Genomic DNA, 19,437 nt, shown 5'->3' with positions numbered 1-19,437 from the left:
CCAAGCTAAATGCTATAATTCTTGCTGCCTGCAATCACCACTAGGGGGAGCTTACCAAAATCCATAGTTTTGTACAGTATAGTTTTAATATAATTGGAAACAAGTACATTAATGTGACAGAGGATGGAATGTATTTTTTAGATGCGCTATAGGTTCATTCGGACCGCTGAGATTTCTATTTTCTGTGACATGCGTGCAATAAAAAACGTGCCAAGACATAGCATTGAATAGCGCTCTGATTGTGCAATGCAGGCTCACCACCTGCTATCCTAGTTTAACTGAACATCTGACTGCAATGTACACAAAATCTCCAAACTAAAAATAAGTCTCCATCTACGATTTATTAATGAGCTTGGTTAAAGTAGGAAAAAAGATACAGAAAAATGTTTAAATCAGCAGCGCCCCTGTACAGAGTATCACCACGTGTGAACATAGGCACATAACCGAAAAGATGACTGGTTCAGCCAGGGGCGGACTGGGACCTTAAAGTGGCCCTGGCTTATAGATCTCATGTGAGCGTCGGTCACCGCTGGGCCCGCCCATGCGCACTGCTCTGCCCACTATGGGCAGAGGGAACGATCTTAACAGTGCGCATGCGCAGGACCGGCAGTGACTGGTGCTCGCACGACATCTCTAATCCAGAGGAAGAGGATAAATTAGGAGAGTAGTGCGGGCCAGAGGACTCCAAGGGGAGCGGTTATGCCAGCACATTAGAGAGTTGCCTGGGCACTTGCGGCCATGACTACGCCCCTGGGCACTTGCGGCCATGACTACGCCCCTGGGCACTTGCGGCCATGACTACGCCCCTGGGCACTTGCGGGACCTAATCTGCATATCTTTACAAAGTGGTTTTTTTCTGCTTCTGGAAGAGGGACAGACACAAAAAAGGTACTATTTCTATGTTGGGAAACTGTTCTATAACGTGAAGTAGGTGACAGACTCCATTTAAAAAGCTAGTGAACACCTTCAATTTTTTCAATAACCGACGTCACCTCCCTAAAAAGTGCACAGTGTGAATTAAGCTTAACAAAGGGTCAAACAAACCAGGTTATATCCATATCAACCGCCCCCTAACATTCAGGCCAATAAAGAAATCCTGCTATTAATATTAAAGGAGTTTTCAATTTTTTATTAAAAAAACATAAGCTTTTTTATTGTACAATTGAGAGTTATGCAATTTTTGATTATACTTTGTGCGCTTTAATCCCACAATTTGCAAGATCTCTGCTTGCAATCAGTGAATTAAAACACTGGTTAAATATCTGTCCTGACCCAGGGTCGCTCACACAAGTGCACGGTTTTTTACAGCAGAGGGCACACCCACTGCAGGGCTGACGGATCTAAGCTGTAGAGACGCAAGTTACAAGAGAGCCTCTACGTCTGGTAAGCTCAGAAGACTACAAAGCTACATAAAATAAAAGAGTACTAAATATGGAGAGAAAATTACGTCTTTAGGGCATATGGACCAGTTGCTTTGCCGATGCAGCTCCTACTCTAGTTGACTAGGCCTTGTCCATGCATGATGTGGCTGGTCATTCATTTGGCCTGCAGCTCTTATTGCTGAGGTTTGAAAAGCTGTACCCATAGTCATAAGCTAATTGCTGCACCAGCTTTATGTGTGCATTAGACGGCCCTGCTAACTGCATATTAATTTAGTCCTAACAATAGAAGTGACTTGGTTTGCAGCTTGCTTTCTCCAATGGGTCAACAGGCGTCTCAATCAAAGAAATGACCACATCGGAAGGTGAAAGCCATGCAGAGAATAGACTATAGCTGCAAAAATGTCAACTTCTTTAAAGGGATTGTCCCACAAAAATATCCTACATTTTTCAAACTAACACCCGGCTATGAATATGTTTATAACTGCATGTAATCAAAAATTGACAGTATTATGGCTACTGAGGTTTTTTTATGAAATCTATCTGTATAGCGCCACCTGCTGTTCGTTCTCTATTCTAATTCCTCTGTCCTGCTCACTGAGACGGATGCACATGTGCAGTTGCATTCTTCAAAGGGGCGCACTCGTGAGAAAGAACACGCTTCCTTAGCGGACAGCTTGAAATAAAGCCAGAAGAACAATTGGAGCAATGAATGTGGAGATCTCTGGATCCATGTGCGACACAGGGCTGGTTCTAGCTTTGTTAGAAAGAGGTCGTCATGTACTAGATTATGTCTGATTTTCATTTTTTACATTATTCATGGGATAACCCCTTAAAATGAGGTAGTCTCAACAAAGACAGCCTCTTCCAGAAGGCAAACCCAAAGATTCATCAGCTCATCACCCCAAGTCCCATTCACGCAACCCCCCCAGAAATCAGGGGAATGCATAGCCGCCACAAATTTCTCCTGCAGCAGAAATGTATTATTACAAGGCAGTCACTTAGATGAATTGCCCTCCTTGTAACAGGAGCAGCTTATACACAGCGCATCCCCATTCTGGCTTTCACATGGGAGTCCTGAGTGGGGGGGGGGAGGCCTCTATGATTCAATAATAGGGCATTTGGACTATCCTTCCCAACACTTCCATTCCGATAAATAAGATTCAAAAAGAAAGAGTAATTCTTGAGATTTCGTCTGCGTAAGGGTAAGACATTCATCACACGGCTATAAAATGACTTGTGTTTTACATATCACATTTAGACTGGGAATATGATCGTCTGGGAAAGGTCATTTTCCACTGCAAAATAAAATAAGATTACTTACTGTAATGTTCTTGTTCTCTCTTTTTTCCAATGCAGAAATGAGACAAAATGAAAAGTTCGGACAGCCAAAGGTAATCTGTTTAAATTACCCTTAAAAGGTGGATGAAGCACTCTGTCTTTTTGTTTGGTTAACAAATAATGTCTTCAATCTTTCCATTTAATGGGCAGATTACGGTACAGCGAGTAACAAGGTGAAGATGAAAAATTAAAGCCAAATTGCTGACTTCAGTTGTACAAGGTCTTATTTATAACAGTTTCCAATTACTAAGAGGAAAAAAAGCAGCTCCTGGACTTGTAGCCATTAATAATTGAGACCACTATCTCGATATTACCATTTTTCAAGATAAGAGGACGCAGGGCCACAATGTAATTAATTGAACAGCAGCTAGGAACACAATTTATTTACAGCCTAAAATCCTTTAACCATGTGTTAGCATTTCTGACAGAGCCAACCTTGGCCTTCACACACAGCGCTCACCGCTCATTAACTGCTAGACATGGGAGCTTCCAGGACCTGTCAGACGTTTCTACACTGAGAACCCTCTGCGCACACACAAAACCATGCAGGTAACCTTGCCCGGCTCTTTATATTAAAAAATATAAAAATAAAAGAAGGTTTGCCACTGTGTAAAATAAAATAAAAAATACATACTCAATGTGCCGGTCCCCCACCAGTCCCTTCTGATGCTTCCCAGTCCTCCACTAGTCCTTTCTAATGCTTCCCAGTCCTCCATCAGTCCCTGGTTCTTCTTGGCATGAAGGTGATGACCGCCCACAGTCAGTTAGGCAGGGGCTACACAGCGATGTGCGTTTAAAAAAAGTCACACGATCAAAAACATTTGTGTGACTTGTCTGCAACTTTCTAGACCTGCGATCTGGCTGCTGAAAAACAGCTAAGCCACGTGCGACTTGTGATTAGTGTTGAGCGAAGCGAGCTTCGGATGCTTCATCTGAAGTCGCTTCATTAAAAACTTTGGAATAATACTGTATATTATTATTTATATTAGTATTAGAATATATGGGCTCCGATGAGCCGAAGTAAGTTAAGACTATAAAGGGTAGAAGTGATGACCACTGAGCAACAGCTGAGAAAAGGGAAGTGGTCATTAACCCTATCAACACTGAATCAAGAGAAATCAAGGAGGCTGTTAGATTCCTCCACGCTCAGCCAATCTCCTTGATTTCCTGACACCAGTCATCTGAGGGACCGTGACAGTTCTTCGTGAAGTTGTGCGTGACTGTGACTTCGTTGAATAACTTCGGTAGTTGATTTTTAAGGTGGAAAACCACATTATTTTTTAATCAGATCATTTTTATTAACGGTTTTACATACAGCCAATTGTTCAGATAAACCATACATTATATGACAATAGGATATCAACACAGTAAAATCAATCATACACTTTAAAACTTGGAATCAAACTCGGCTTTGGCTCTGACTAGTACCTCAGAACCGAAACCAAGTTCGGTGTCAAGTTTTAAAGTGGCTTTCCACTTTAAAAACCAACTACCGAAGTTATTCAACGAAGTCACACACGACTTCACGAACAACTGTCACGGTCCCTCAGGTGACTGGTGTCAGGAGATCAGAGAGACTGGCTGAGCGTGGAGGAATCTAACAGCCTCCTTGATTTCTCTTGATTCAGTGTTGATAGGGTTAATGACCACTTCCCTTTTCTCAGCTGTTGCACAGTGGTCATCACTTCTACCCTTTATAGTCTAACCCCACCCTTCTGACTATGCGGTAGATAGCTTCATTTGGGTTTGGCTGAGCTGGTGTGAGGTCGTCTCTGGTGTTCCTGTTCTTCCAACTCTACAGACGTTAAGTGTCGCGTTTGTTTGTATTTGTTATATTCCCTGTTGTTGTATCTGGGCCTGAGACAGAGACTTCCATTCGTCCATCTGGAGAGAAATGGGTTGTCTCGGGTCCAAAACTTATTCCAGGGCCTTATAGGGAAATCAGGGCCTAGGTATCCTGCATATGAATATTCCTACCTTCAAGGTCTTTTCATATTGATCGGTAGGCAGGGCTCGGATTAGGGTTGTCTTGGAGGTGACCTGTTTCTTCCCTAGTTTCCAGGCCCAGTTACTGTTCCCCTTCCCTCCTGTGTTCAGTGTGGAGTTTCCCCCCACACTGATTGTGACAATAACTTACTTTGGCTCATCGGAGCTCATACATTCTATTACTGTACGGAGACAAATCCATACAGCATTAATCCGAAGTTTTGAACTAAGCGACTTCGGATGAAAAATTCAAAGCTCGCTTTGCTCATCACTACTTGTGACCACAAATCCAACAATGTTGGATTCTTTACGACTGTCACGTCGCAGCCCCATTGACAATCATTAGACGTGATATCCCAGTAATCTACATGTTATGCAACACATGTCGCCATGGAGCCCCAGCCTTACTGTTTATTTTACACAACTGAAAGCCTCTTTTTTTTTGCAAAACTTTTTAAACAGCTAAAGCTTTTATGCTCAGTGGAGATAGAAAGAATACAGTCAATTCCGTCATACATATCCATCTGTATTTCCCAAGAGATTCCACAAATTTCATTTTATTAAACAGAGTCTTTCACTTCTGGAATTTTATATCTGATGACCTATCCTCCAGAGAGGTCATCAGTATCTGATCTGTGGGAGTCCGACTCCCAGGACCCCCGCCAATCAGATGTTTGAGAAAGCACAACAGTAGTGCCCCGGCCTTCTCCAGCTTTTCTTAGGACAGTGGCGTCATGTTCATCGATCACATGGCCTAGAAGCAGCTCAGCCCCATAGAAGTGAATGCGGCTGAATGCAATACCAAGCATAGCCAGCTGCAGCGCTACTCTGAGCACTGGTGCCTTCTCAAACAGCTGATTGGCTGGGTCATGGATGTCGGACTCCCACCAGACACTGATGACCTATGCAGAGTCATAAGTCATTAGTTAAAGAATCCTGAAAAACCTCTTTAATTGCAAAATTAGTTATACTAAAGCTTCTGTCTAAAGCAGTAATGGCTAACTTCCGGCATTCCAGCTGTGGTGAAACTACGACTCCCAGCATGCTCCATTCATTTCTATGGAGTTCTGAAAAACAGCCAAGCAAGTGTTCATCTTGGGAGTTGTAGTTTAACCACAACTAGAGTGCCAGAGGTTGGCCATCACAGGTCTAAAGTTTCCACTTTTAGACCCTCATTTATCAAACTATCTTTATTTTAGGGTAATTATTGTATATTCTGTCATTTTACTTATAATATATATTTATCAATAGTCTGTGACAAGACAAAGTTATTTTTTGCTCCCGCTAAGGCCGTTTTAGAAATCCAACTGGGATTATGTGTGGGTTTTCCATGCAGGTTAACGTGAAAAAAAAAAAAAAAAAAAAAAAAGCAAAGTATATGAAATTAAGCAAATCCCATGTATGCTTTGCTACTTTCTTCCATGTGGAAATTGACCTGATGTGTGGATTAGAAATCCGCAGCATGTCAATTGTTTGTGTGATTTTTTGTGCGGATTTCATCCTTTTCAATGGAAGAGTGAGATCTGTGGCAAAACCGCATTAACTCCGCACCAATAACTGCAAGTCACACATGTAGCTTTTGGTGCAGATCTGGTGCGCAGAAAAATCAGCATGAAAAAAAATTGCAGATTTTCAGTTTTGAAATCTGCTGTGGTGTGCAGGTACTCTTACAAAAATAGATAAATGTGGAGACAACTTCAGTGTGTCCCCTGTTGATAAATCAGGGCCTTAGTTTTTATGTATCTGCGGTATGTTGAGAAACTAGACAGCGGCATACAGACTCCCTGCAGTGTCCTAGTACGGTGTGCCTCCATACAACATATCAATCAGTGTTTTTATAGGCGTATGACATAATATCATATCCAATGGAGCATTATGCATGAATCCAACAAAAGAAGACTATTGCTTTGCTTAATTCAATATACGTATTGAATGTAGAAATGAATAAATATCCTGCTTCCCTAGGGGAGCTCAGTGCATAGGAATTTATACAGCTACCACTGAAACCAATGGAAGCTGTACAATCTCTATGCACTGAGCTCCACCTAGTGGTGGCTGTAGGAAAATGTTGCAAATTCATGTTGGGAACAGAAGGCCCCACAACAGTCGCATGCTCTGCCTCCATGGTGAGAACTCTACTGTGTTAGAGTATTGAAGTCTGCCCTAGTGACCAGTGTTAAAATTAGCATAATAAGTTTATCTTGTGGACTAATAAAAATATGAAAATAGGTATAAAATATGACTTAAAGAGTCACTGCACCTTCAGACAATTTAATTTAATACAGAATGGTGTAATTAGCAAATTTCGAGATCACTTCATTTACAAAATCTGCCTACATCCACCTAAAAAAAAAAAAAGGAAAAAAGGGGTAAAGTCATGGCCACTAGGGGTCTCACTTCTAGCTAATTTGCAGTTCACTGCCTGTTGTTAGGCAAGATCTGTCACTAGTAACACAGACAAAGAAGACGTCTCAATGGAAATGGGGGCGTGTGACAGCTAGCCTAGATCATGAGTCTGATAGAAGAACTGCTTCTACACCGCTTCTGAAGAGCAAAGAAGCTTCTGTGTGTCTGTAAGTCTGATCTCTCCCTCCTTATCAGGTTTCTGAGTGCCATACAAGAAAAAATAGTGGGAAGTGAAGTCACTGCATATAGTATTGGCAGATTCAACAGAAGGGAGATGACCACTGCTTGTGAAAGAAATGCATCTAGCTGTGCAGCTGAAACAGGGAATATATGGTCGAGGAAGACTTTAGGAAAGCCCAAAAGCCCTGCTCCTTCACAGTTATGATTCTACAATGAAACACAGCCCTTTTCACTTTTTTGAAAACTCAGGTACACTTTAAATATGTCATTTTCTGATGATACCTTTCTGTTAAGTATTAACCGACCACTCCTTGAAGGTGAGATGGATGACATAGGGGAAAACAACAAGACCATCCAGTCTCTTTTACATCTCTTCATAGTGAATTGTAGAACTTGAGGCATTATTTTACATGTCATCACAGTTACATGTTAAACCAGCGTCTAACTTACTGTCATTGGGTCCCTCTTTCTTCAGCATCTGTACTGCACCGACATACTTCTTCAGCTGCACTTTCAGTACCTCGTTTTCCCTGTCCAAACGTAATAAGAACACAATGCATCATCCAGTCATAGGAGAGGATTTATTGCAAGACACTGTTAATGCAAACATTTCTGAAATAAGTGACAGACGAGTCTGTTGTTTAAAGCGCACCAATTATCTCCACGCAAGGAGGTAGCCACTTCACCGCCACCCCTCATAACAACGAAGCCTATAAATCATCAAGTGTCTCGGAATACATTCTTGCTTTTTTCTGCATTCTCATTAGTAAGCTTTAGAAAAGTAAGGTTTCTTTTACAAAGATGAGATGACAGGTGCTACATTTTAAAGTGAAATCGGTGCTCTGCATATACATGTTCAGGACACATCGACAATGGGCAATCTAGTTTTAAAGCTCTGATATTACCAACGTGTGAAAGAAAGAAGCAGGAACAAGAGTTATTAATTCTATCTCTGTTCCTGCTCTAATATGAATAGAGAATACCGTAGTGTTGCGAGTGAAAGGTGCAGAATGTATAACTTCTATTACGAAGGAGTTAAAGCGGTTGTGCCTTAACAAAAAATATCCCCTATGCATAGGATAAGACAGGATAAGAGTCTGACCTGGGCCTCCCGATGATCAGAAAAAGAGGGATCCAAGTTCCCCTGATTGAATGGAGTGGGAGTCGTGCATGTCTGCTGCCACTCCTTTCAACTCTATGGGATTGTTGGAGATAGCCAAGCAAAGCCCTCAGCTATCTCTGGCAGTCCCGTATAGTTGAATTAAGCAGTAGTGGACATGCACTACCCATTCCATTCAAATCTTATCCCTATCCTGTGTTTGTCGTGGGGCAACCCATATAAAAAGCCTGAGTTTAAATTAAAAAGCCTACAGGATTCAGTGATATGCATTGAAAATGTGCAACAGAAAATATACAGTGTATTCAGAAAGTCTTCAGACCCCTTCACTTTTTTCACATTTTGTTATGTTCTGGCCTTGTGCTGAAATAAAAATAAAAAAGTTTTCCCCATCATTCTGCACTCAAAAACTCAGAATGACAATGTGAAAACAGAATGTTAGAAATCTTTGCTAATTTATTGAAAATAAAAAACTAAAATCTTGCACTGACATAAATATCCAGATCCTTTACTCATTACTTAGTTGAAGCCCCTTTGGCAGTGATTACAGCCTCTAGTCTTTTTGGGTATGATGCCACATGGTTCACACACCTTGATTTGGGTATTTTCTGCCATGTTTCTCTGCAGATTCTCTCAAGCTGTCAGGTTGGATGAGGACTGTCGGTGGACAGTCATATTCAGGTCTCTCCAAAGATGTTCGATTGGGTTTAAGTCAGGGCCACTCAAGGACATTCACAGAGTTGTCCCTAAGCCACTTCTGAACCTTCTGCCAAGTCGTAGGTCCAGAGCACTCTGGATCAGGTTTAAATTAAAGGGGTTGTCTCATCATGGACAATGGGGGCATATCGCTAGGGACCCGCACCTATATCAAGAAAGGAGCCCCGCAAGTGAAGGAGGGAGCACTGCGCACTGTTCAGGATGCATTAGGATGTCTTCAGTTCAGTCACTGAACGGCGTTTTGGACGGAGGAAATACTGCAGCATGCTGTGGTACAAACCGGATTCCAAAAAAGTTGCGACACTAAACAAATTGTGAATAAAAACTGAATGCAATGATGTGGAGATGGCAAATGTCAATATTTTATTTGTAATAGAACGTAGATGACAGATCAAACGTTTAATCCGAGTAAATGTATCATTTTAAAGGAAAAATACGTTGATTCCAATTTTCACAGTGTCAACAAATCCCCAAAAAGTTGGGACAAGTAGCAATAGGAGGCTGAAAAAGTAAATTTGAGCATAACGAAGAGCTGGAAGACCAATTAACACTAATTAGGTCAATTGGCAACATGATTGGGTATAAAAAGAGCTTCTCAGAGTGGCAGTGTCTCTCAGAAGCCAAGATGGGTAGAGGATCACCAATTCCCACAATGTTGCGCAGAAAGATAGTGGAGCAATATCAGAAAGGTGTTACCCAGCGAAAAATTGCAAAGACTTTGCATCTATCATCATCAACTGTGCATAACATCATCCGAAGATTCAGAGAATCTGGAACAATCTCTGTGCGTAAGGATCAAGGCCGTAAAACCATACTGGATGCCCGTGATCTCCGGGCCCTTAAACGACACTGCACCACAAACAGGAATGCTACTGTAAAGGAAATCACAGAATGGGCTCAGGAATACTTCCAGAAACCATTGTCAGGGAACACAATCCACCGTGCCATCCGCCGTTGCCAGCTGAAACTCTACAGTGCATTTCTAAGCAAGATCCACAAGCTCAGGCGTTTTCACTGGGCCAGGGATCATTTAAAATGGATTGTGGCAAAATGGAAGACTGTTCTGTGGTCAGTCACGATTCGAAGTTCTTTTTGGAAATCTGGGACGCCATGTCATCCGGACCAAAGAGGACAAGGACAACCCAAGTTGTTATCAACGCTCAGTTCAGAAGCCTGCATCTCTGATGGTATGAGGTTGCATGAGTGCGTGTGGCATGGGCAGCTTGCATGTCTGGAAAGGCACCATCAATGCAGAAAAATATATTCAGGTTCTAGAACAACATATGCTCCCATCCAGACGTCATCTCTTTCAGGGAAGACCCTGCATTTTTCAACAAGATAATGCCAGACCACATTCTGCATCAATCACAACATCATGGCTGCGTAGGAGAAGGATCCGGGTACTGAAATGGCCAGTCTGCAGTCCAGATCTTTCACCTATAGAGAACATTTGGCGCATCATAAAGAGGAAGGTGCAACAAAGAAGGCCCAAGACGATTGAACAGTTAGAGGCCTGTATTAGACAAGAATGGGAGAGCATTCCTATTTCTAAACTTGAGAAACTGGTCTCCTCGGTCCCCAGACGTCTGTTGAGTGTTGTAAGAAGAAGGGGAGATGCCACACAGTGGTGAAAATGGCCTTGTCCCAACTTTTTGGGGATTTGTTGACACCATGAAATTCTGATTCAACATATTTTTCCCTTAAGGCTGCGTTCACATGGGCGAGATTTCCGCGCGGGTGCAATGCGGTAGGTGAACGCATTGCACCCGCACTGAATCCGGACCCATTCATTTCAATGGGGCTGCTCAGGTGAGCGATGATTTTCACGCATCACTTGTACGTTGCGTGAAAATCGCAGCATGCTTTATATTCTGCGTTTTTCACGCAACGCAGGTCCCATAGAAGTGAATGGGGTTGCGTGAAAATCGCAAGCATCCGCAAGCAAGTGTGGATGCGGTGCGATTTTCACGCATGGTTGCTAGGTGACAGTCTATTCACTGTATTATTTTCCCTTATAACATGGTTATAAGGGAAAATAATAGCATTCTGAATACAGAATGCTTAGTAAAATAGCGCTGGAGGGGTTAAAAAAAATAAACAAATGAACTCACCTTCTCCTCTTGATCGCGTAGTTCCCAGTCTCTTCTGATGAGCTGTCGGCTAAAGGACCTTTGGTGACGTCAGATCACATGCTCCAATCACATGGTCCATCACTGTGGTGATGTACCATGTGATTGGAGCATGTGATCTGACGTCACCAAAGGTCCTTTAGCCGACAACTCATCATTAAAGAAGTAAAGAAGAGACCGGGAACTACGCGGAGGAGGTGAGTTAATTTTTTTATTTTTTTTAACCCTTAATTGATCACCTACTAAGCATTCTGTATTCAGAATGCTATTATTTTCCCTTATAACCATGTTATAAGGGAAAATAATACAATCTACAGAACACCTAACCCAAACCCGAACTTCTGTGAAGAAGTTCGGGTCTGGGTACCACAGTCGGTTTTTTATCACGCGCGTGCAAAAAACATTGCACCCGCGCGATAAAAGCTGAACATCGGAACGCAATCGCAGTCAAAACTGACTGCAATTGCATTCCTACTCGCGCGGGTTTGCCGCAACACACCGGGACGCATCCGGACCTAATCCGGACACGCTCGTGTGAACCCAGCCTAAAATGGAACATTTTCTCTGTTTAAACTTTTGTTCCGTGATTTATGTTCTATTCTGAATAAAATATTAGAAGTTGGCACCTCCACATCATTGCATTCAGTTTTTATTCACGATTTGTATAGTGTCCCAACTTTTTTGGAATCCGGTTTGTATTATATCTGTCCAAAATTCCGGATCAGTTGCCGGAATGCCGGATCCGGCATTAATTTACATTGAAATGTATTAGTGCCGGATCTGGCATTAAAAATACTGCAATGCCGGATCTGTCCTTCCGGTCTGCGCATGCGCAGACCTTTAAAAATGTGGGAAAAAAATTGAAACTGATCCGTATGACAAACGGAGAGACGGATCCGTTCTTGCAATGCATTTGTGAGACGGATCCGTCTACAAATGCTGTCCATTTGCATGCAGATTGCCGGCGACGGAACTGCTTACCGGATCACTCTGCCGCGAGTGTGAAAGTAGCCTTACTAGGAAGCGTGAGCTTCTGAGTTTTAGCCCTCTCAGACGCCTTGGTCACATTTGATTACAGCACCTGAGGGGTTAAATGTGCGCAGTGGGCATTACTGCCAATCGTGGACATTAGTCACGGGTGTCTGCTGTATGAAACACCAGGCATTAAATGGTTATGGTTCTCGCTCTGCATCGTAGCTGGCGCCATCTTTAAAGACCAGACATCCGCTGTACATGTATGGTGGATGTTGGGAAGGGGTTAACTTGACTCCTGGTCCTTATACCACCCAATACAACGTCCTCGCCCCCTATCAACACATTCTATTCTTCTTCCTCTAGGAGCTCACTCCTTCTCTTTTCTATGGGCAGCATGTAATCTGATCCTTCAGTGAGATAACAAACCATCAGTCCTCTCAAGGGGGAGAAACAGGTATTGTTCTCTGAAAAGATACTGTACATTACAAACTTTGTTATAGTCACTTGTACCACTGATTTAGGTTCCATTCACACGTCCGCAAATGGGTCCGCATCCGTTCTGCAATTTAGCGGAACGGGTGCGGACCCATTCATTCTCTATGGGGACAGAAAAGATGCGGCAGTATTAGTTCCTTAATATATGTGTAGTAGATGCGGCTGAGTTTTTGGCCCACTGACAAAAGGTAGATGACAACTACCGTAAAATGTAAGTTATTTTTAGATGTCCTTTTGGTTTCCTTTTTTTCCAGTTGTCTTTCTTTGGTATTTACCTTCTTTTGGTTCAATGCAGTTTGTCCATATACAGTGGTTCCTCAAGATACAATGGCCTCAGGATACAATATTTCCAGCATACAATGATCTTTTCTGACCCATCGTAAGTTTAAACTAGACTCAACATACAATGTCTGAGACTCGGATGCAACCGCTCAAGGCCACTTCTCTGGTAAAATAGGCGTATATATTGCTAGTTAGCAGCTATTCCTGACTGTTATGTGTAAGGTCTTAGTTATCTGCTTTTATTTCTTAAATCTTCATTTTCTCTTATCTCGGATAACATTTTGGGACTTTGGAACCGATTACTCAAGTTATACTGGTTTGAACATACAATGGTCATCCTGGAACTAATTAATATTATAACACTGTATATAAGATACAGTATGAAAGAGAGTAGCATTTGCCCAGCTGTGTAATTTTTATAAAGTTCATTTGGATGAGACCGTTTTGCTTTTAAAGAAAAACCCAGTATTGAGCTTTCCTCTCGCCCTAATTAAGGTTCTCCTAAGGGCATACGGCTCTGTTGTCTATATGTTGATATAGATTTTCCTCAGCAGTTACCTGTGTGGGATGGAGATCCTCCACTACTTACCATATTTCTTCAGGCATAGTACTTTTATGTGTTCTGCTTTTATTTCATTTTTTTAAAATGTGGTTTATTTTGATATTTTTTGTTCTTCTCTGTATTTCCCTTGAGCTCTTGTCTTTGTCTTTATACGAGCAGATCAGAAGCACTGGGATATCCACAGTGTAATAAGACAGGAACCAACTTACTGTATACTGATGGCACAAACTAATTAGCTTCAGCCTGTACGGAATCATCAATCTACTATGTAATTTTATTCTGCGCAACCACCAGGCTGATGAAAATCACAAAACAGCAAAGGTCACTTTCCATTATTATTTCCCAAATACTATCTGGATCTGCTGTTCTTTCCAACTCGGCACTTAACAATCAATGTTCCACTGGTAAAGCTAGCAAGGAAGTTGTTTTACTGCAAAGTTTATTAAAATAATGTTTTTTTTTTCTCCCCATGCACCTGGACATCTTAAAGTCAGTCTGACACTGGCGAACGGATTTCCATTATAAAGCTTTCAGCTACTAAAAGCATTTTACCAGCTGATCCCTTAGCAGTCTCCATCTGGAGGATCCTTTCAGTGTCCTAATAAATTATCTAAGCCAAGACCTGCTCCATACCTGTCTAATAACAGAAAATGAAAATCTAAAGAACTAGTTAAATATTCCTGCAGCTTTTTTTTTTTTTTTTCTTTGAATTAAATTTAATAAAGAAATATACAAACACTGTATGTGTAAATAGACAGACAGACAGATATTCCAGTAACTTAAAATAAGTACATGGTTCATGCAACACTTAAAGGGTTTACAGACAGACAGATATTCCAGTGAGAAGAACTATATGGTTCATGCAACATTTAAAGAGGACTTTTCACCACTCCTGTTTTAATAGGTTCATGCATTCCCCATGTAATGACAATTCTGGATCATCTATTCTTATGGATCTCAGTTGTACCATTCCTTTATTATTTCTACTAAAGGTTATTATTATTATTATTTATTATTAAAGTGCCATTCATTCCATAGCGCTGAACATACATAATACAGACAATTGCACTAAGCATGAACAAGACTAGTTACAAACTGGTACAGGAGAGATTGCCCTGCCAGTGAGGGCTTACAATCTACAGGGTGGGCCATTTATATGGATACACCTTAATAAAATGGGAATGGTTTGTGATATTAACTTCCTGTTTGTGGCACATTAGTATATGTGAGGGGGGAAACTTTTCAAGATGGGTGGTGACCATGGCGGCCATTTTGAAGTCGGCCATTTTGAATCCAACTTTAGTTTTTTCAATAGGAAGAGGGTCATGTGACACATCAAACTTATTGGGAATTTCACAAGAAAAACAATGGTTTTAACGTAACTTTATTATTTCATGAGTTATTTACAAGTTTCTCACCACTTATAAAATGTGTTCAATGTGCTGCCCATTGTGTTGGATTGTCAATGCAACCCTCTTCTCCCACTCTTCACACACTGATAGCAACACCGCAGTTTCAGGTGCTGCACATCTCGTATCTTCACAGCATAGACAATTGCCTTCAGATGACCCCAAAGATAAAAGTCTAAGGGGGTCAGATCGGGAGACATTGGGGGCCATTCAACTGGCCCACGACAACCAATCCACTTTCCAGGAAACTGTTCATCTAGGAATGCTCTGACCTGACACCCATAATGTGGTGGTGCACCATCTTGGTGGAAAAACTCAGGGAACGTGCCAGCTTCAGTGCATAAAGAGAGAAACACATCATCATGTAGCAATTTCGCATATCCAGTGGCCTTGAGGTTTCCATTGATGAAGAATGGCCCCACTATCTTTTTACCCCATATACCACACCATACCATCAATTTTTTTGTTCCAACAGTCTTGGAGAGATCTATCCAATGTGGGTTAGTGTCAGACCAATAGTGGTGGTTTTGTTTGTTAACTTCACCATTCACATAAAAGTTTGCCTCATCACTGAACAAAATCTTCTGTGTAAACTGAGGGTCCTGTTCCAATTTTTGTTTTGCCCATTCTGCAAATTCAGTGCACCGATCTGGGTCATCCTCGTTGAGATGCTGGAGTTTGTAAGGGTGCCATTTGTGAGTAGCTAATATCCGCCGAAGGGATGTTCGACTAATGCCACTCTCCAGTGATATGCGGCGAGTGCTACGCTGTGGGCTCTTGCTGAATGAAGCTAGGACAGCCACTGATGTTTCTTCATTAGAGACAGATTTCATGCGTCCACATTTTGGCAAATCCAACACTGAACCAGTTTCGCGAAACTTAGCAAGCAGTTTGCTAACTGTAGCATGGGAGATGGGTGGTCTCGTAGGGTGTCTTGCATTGAAATCTGCTGCAATGACCCGGTTACTGCGTTCACCAGACATCAACACAATTTCTATCCGCTCCTCACGTGTTAACCTTGGCGACATGTTAATGGCTGTAAACAAAGAAACTTGTAAATAACTCATGAAAGAATAAAGTTACGTTAAAACCAAGCACACCATTGTTTTTCGTGTGAAATTCCCAATAAGTTTGATGTGTCACATGACCCTCTTTTTATTGAAAAAAAAAAAGTTGGATTCAAAATAGCCGACTTCAAAATGGCCACCATGGTCACCACCCATCTTGAAAAGTTTCCCCCCTCACATATACTAATGTGCCACAAACAGGAAGTTAATATCACCAACCATTCCCATTTTATTAAGGTGTATCCATATAAATGGCCCACCCTGTACATGCTTGATGGATATGTTTGATAGATATGCACCTGTGATTATGTATTTGAATAGTCAAAATTTTCTTGTAGTAATCTACATGGTATGGGAGAAGGACACAGTAGGTGAGGGTAAAGTTGGTCATGGCGGTATACAGGCAGCAGGGTCACTGGTTGTAGGCTTGTCTGAAGAGGTGGGTTTTCAGGTTTCTTTTGAAGGATTCCACTGTAGGTGAGAGTTTGATATGTTGAGGTAGCGAGATCCAGAGTATGGGGGATTCACGGGAGAAATCTTGGAGGTGATTGTGGGAAGAGGTGATAAGAGGAGAGGAGAGAAGGAGGTCTTGTGAGGATCGGAGATTGCGTGTGGGGATGTATTGGGAAAGTAGCTCAGAGATGTAGGGAGGGGACAGGTTATGGACGGCCTTGTATGTATTGGTTAGTATTTTGAACTGAATTCGCTGGGCAATGGGGAGCCGGTGAAGGGATTGGCAGAGGGGAGAGGCAGAGGAGTAACAGGGTGAGAGGTGGATTAGTCGGGCAGCAGAGTTGAGGATAGATTGGAGGGGTGCGAGAGTGCTAGATGGAAGGCCACAGAGGAGGATGTTGCAGTAGTCTAGGTGGGAGATGATGAGGGCATGTACAGGCATTTTCGCAGACTCAAAAGTTGAGGAAAGCGCGGATGCGGGAGATGTTTTTGAGTTTGAGGGGGCAGGTGGTGGAAAGGGCTTGGATGTGCGGTCGGAAGGAGAGGGCAGAATCCAAGGTCACTCCAAATCAGCGGACTTGGTTGACCGGAAAGAGTATGCAGCCATTGATCGTGATAGATAGGTCTGTTGGGTGGGTTGAGCAAGATGGGGGAAAGATGATGAATTCTGTTTTGTCCATGCTAAGTTTTAGACAGCGAGAGGAGAAGGAGGATATGGATGATAGGCATTGTGGGATTCTGGATAATAAGGTGGTGCTGTCTGGACCAGAGAGGTAGATTTGTGTGTCGTCAGCATAAAAGTGATACTGAAAGCCATGGGACTCTATGAGCTGTCCCAGGCCAAAAGTGTAGATAGAGAAGAGCAGCGGTCCTAGGACAGAGGTTTGCAGGACACCAACAAAGAGGGAATGAAAGGACGAGGTGGTGTGGGAGTGGGAGACGCTAAATGTCCGCTCTGTGTAGTATGATGTGATCCAGGAGAGGGCCAGGTCAGTGATGCCAAGAGATGAGAGAGTTTGAAACAGAAGGGAGTGGTCGACAGTGGCAAAGGCAAAGGACAGGTCAAGGAGAAGGAGGACAGAGTAATGTTATTTGGTTTTGGCTGTTAGTGGGTCATTGGTGACTTTGGTGAGGGCAGTCTCAGTTGAATGGTGGGGTCGGAAGCCAGATTGTAGCCGGTCAAAGAGAGAGCAGGAGGGGAGGTGAGAGGACAGTTCAGAATGGACATGTTGATCAAGTAGATTTGAGGCATATGGAAGAAGTAGTGATATGGGGTAGTAACTGGACAAAAGAAGATGGGTCAAGTGAAGGCTTTTTGAGGATGGGTGTAATGGTAGCATGTTTAAAACCAGAGTGGAAGACCCCAGAGGTTAGTGATAGGTTGAAGAGATGAGTTAGGGCTGGGATAAACACTGTGGCGAGGTTAGGGATGAGGTGGGATGGGATTGGGTCAAGTGCACAGGTGGTGAGATGTGATCTGGAGAATAGAGTGGAGAGTTATGAATGAATTGCTAGCAGTCTGCAGTAATCGTACAGAGGGGTGGCCCAGACTCACTCTATCCAATCATTGCTGCTGTTTTCAAACTGAGCAGGTACACACACCCAACTTTTTACCTCCCCTCTATACCCTTACTGCAGACTGGTAGCAATTCATTCATAACTTCTAGTAGAAATAATAAAGGAATGGCACAACATAGAGCCATAAAAATAGATGCTCCAGAATTGTTATTACATGGAGAATGCATGTAGCTATTAAAACAAAAGTAATGGGACTACTTAAAAGGTGCATTATTGAAGGCAACAGAAAATTGCATTAGACTCGTCAGTAAAAGCAAAAAAAAAAGGAGGAGACCAATGTGGTACTCAGCAGAAGTGGCCCAAATCATTAAAAATAAAAAGCTAGCATTTTGTAATTATAAAAAACCCAGAGCAATGAAGATAAGGAAATCTACAAGATTAGGCAGAGAGAGGCCAAGCAAGTTATAAGAACTTCTAAAGCGCAGGCAGAAGAAAAACTAGCTCAGTCTATGAAAAAAGGGGATAAGACATTCTTCAGATATATAAATGAAAAAAGGAAATTAAAACAAGGAATAACTAAATTAAAAACAAAGGACGGAAGGTATGTAGAAGAGAATAAAGGGCTAGCCGACTGCCTTAATGAATACTTCTGTTCAGTTTTTACAAAAGAAAAAGGAGAAGGACCTCCACTAGAAAGAATGACTATTAAATCGTTTGATGCATGTATCTTTACAGAGGAAGATGTTCTAAGTTTGCTGTCTAAGGTGAAGACAAATAAGTCACAGGGGCCTGATGAGATACACCCAAAATTATTAAAAGAGCTTAGTGGTGAGCTGGCAAAACAGTTAACAGATTTATTTAACCAATCATTAGTAACAGGAGTCGTCCCGGAAGATTGGAAATTGGCAAATGTCGTGCCCATTCACAAGAAAGGTAGTAGGGAGGAATCGAGCAACTATAGACCAGTGAGTCTGACATCAATAGTAGGCAAATTAATGGAAACCCTATAAAGGATAGGATTGTGGAACATCTAAAATCCCATGGATTACAAGATGAAAAACAACATGGGTTTACTTCAGGGAGATCATGTCAAACAAATCTTATAGATTTTTTTGACTGGGTGAATAAAATAATAGACGGTGGAGGTGCAGTAGACATCGCATATCTAGATTTTAGTAAGGCTTTTGACACTGTTCCACATAGAAGACTTATCAATAAACTGCAGTCATTGAGCATGGACTCCCATTATTGTTGAGTGGATTAGGCAGTGGCTGAGTGACAGACAACAGAGGGTTGTAGTCAATGGAGAACATTCAAAACAAGGTAATGTTACCAGTGGGGTTCCACAGGGATCTGTACTGGGACCGATTTTGTTTAATATCTTCATAAGTGATATTGCAAAAGGCCTCGCTGGTAAGGTT

The 19,437-nt window shown here is 42.0% G+C and overlaps 1 protein-coding gene across 1 annotated transcript in view; it reads right to left on the bottom strand.

The window, feature by feature from the left end:
• The window catches only part of SNX29 (sorting nexin 29), a 581,792-nt gene that overhangs the window by 432,152 nt on the left and 130,203 nt on the right, over positions 1–19,437 (bottom strand). Inside the window, exon 14 of the mRNA XM_040441656.1 lies at positions 7,743–7,822. Within this exon, the coding sequence (XP_040297590.1) occupies positions 7,743–7,822 (80 nt within the window). The remainder of the gene's footprint in view (positions 1–7,742; positions 7,823–19,437) is intronic.

This window comes from Bufo bufo, chromosome 7, assembly GCF_905171765.1.
Source record: "Bufo bufo chromosome 7, aBufBuf1.1, whole genome shotgun sequence".
NCBI lineage: Eukaryota > Metazoa > Chordata > Amphibia > Anura > Bufonidae > Bufo > Bufo bufo.
The sequence above is the reverse complement of the archived record's forward strand: the minus strand, read 5'-3'. Positions and strand labels throughout refer to the sequence as shown.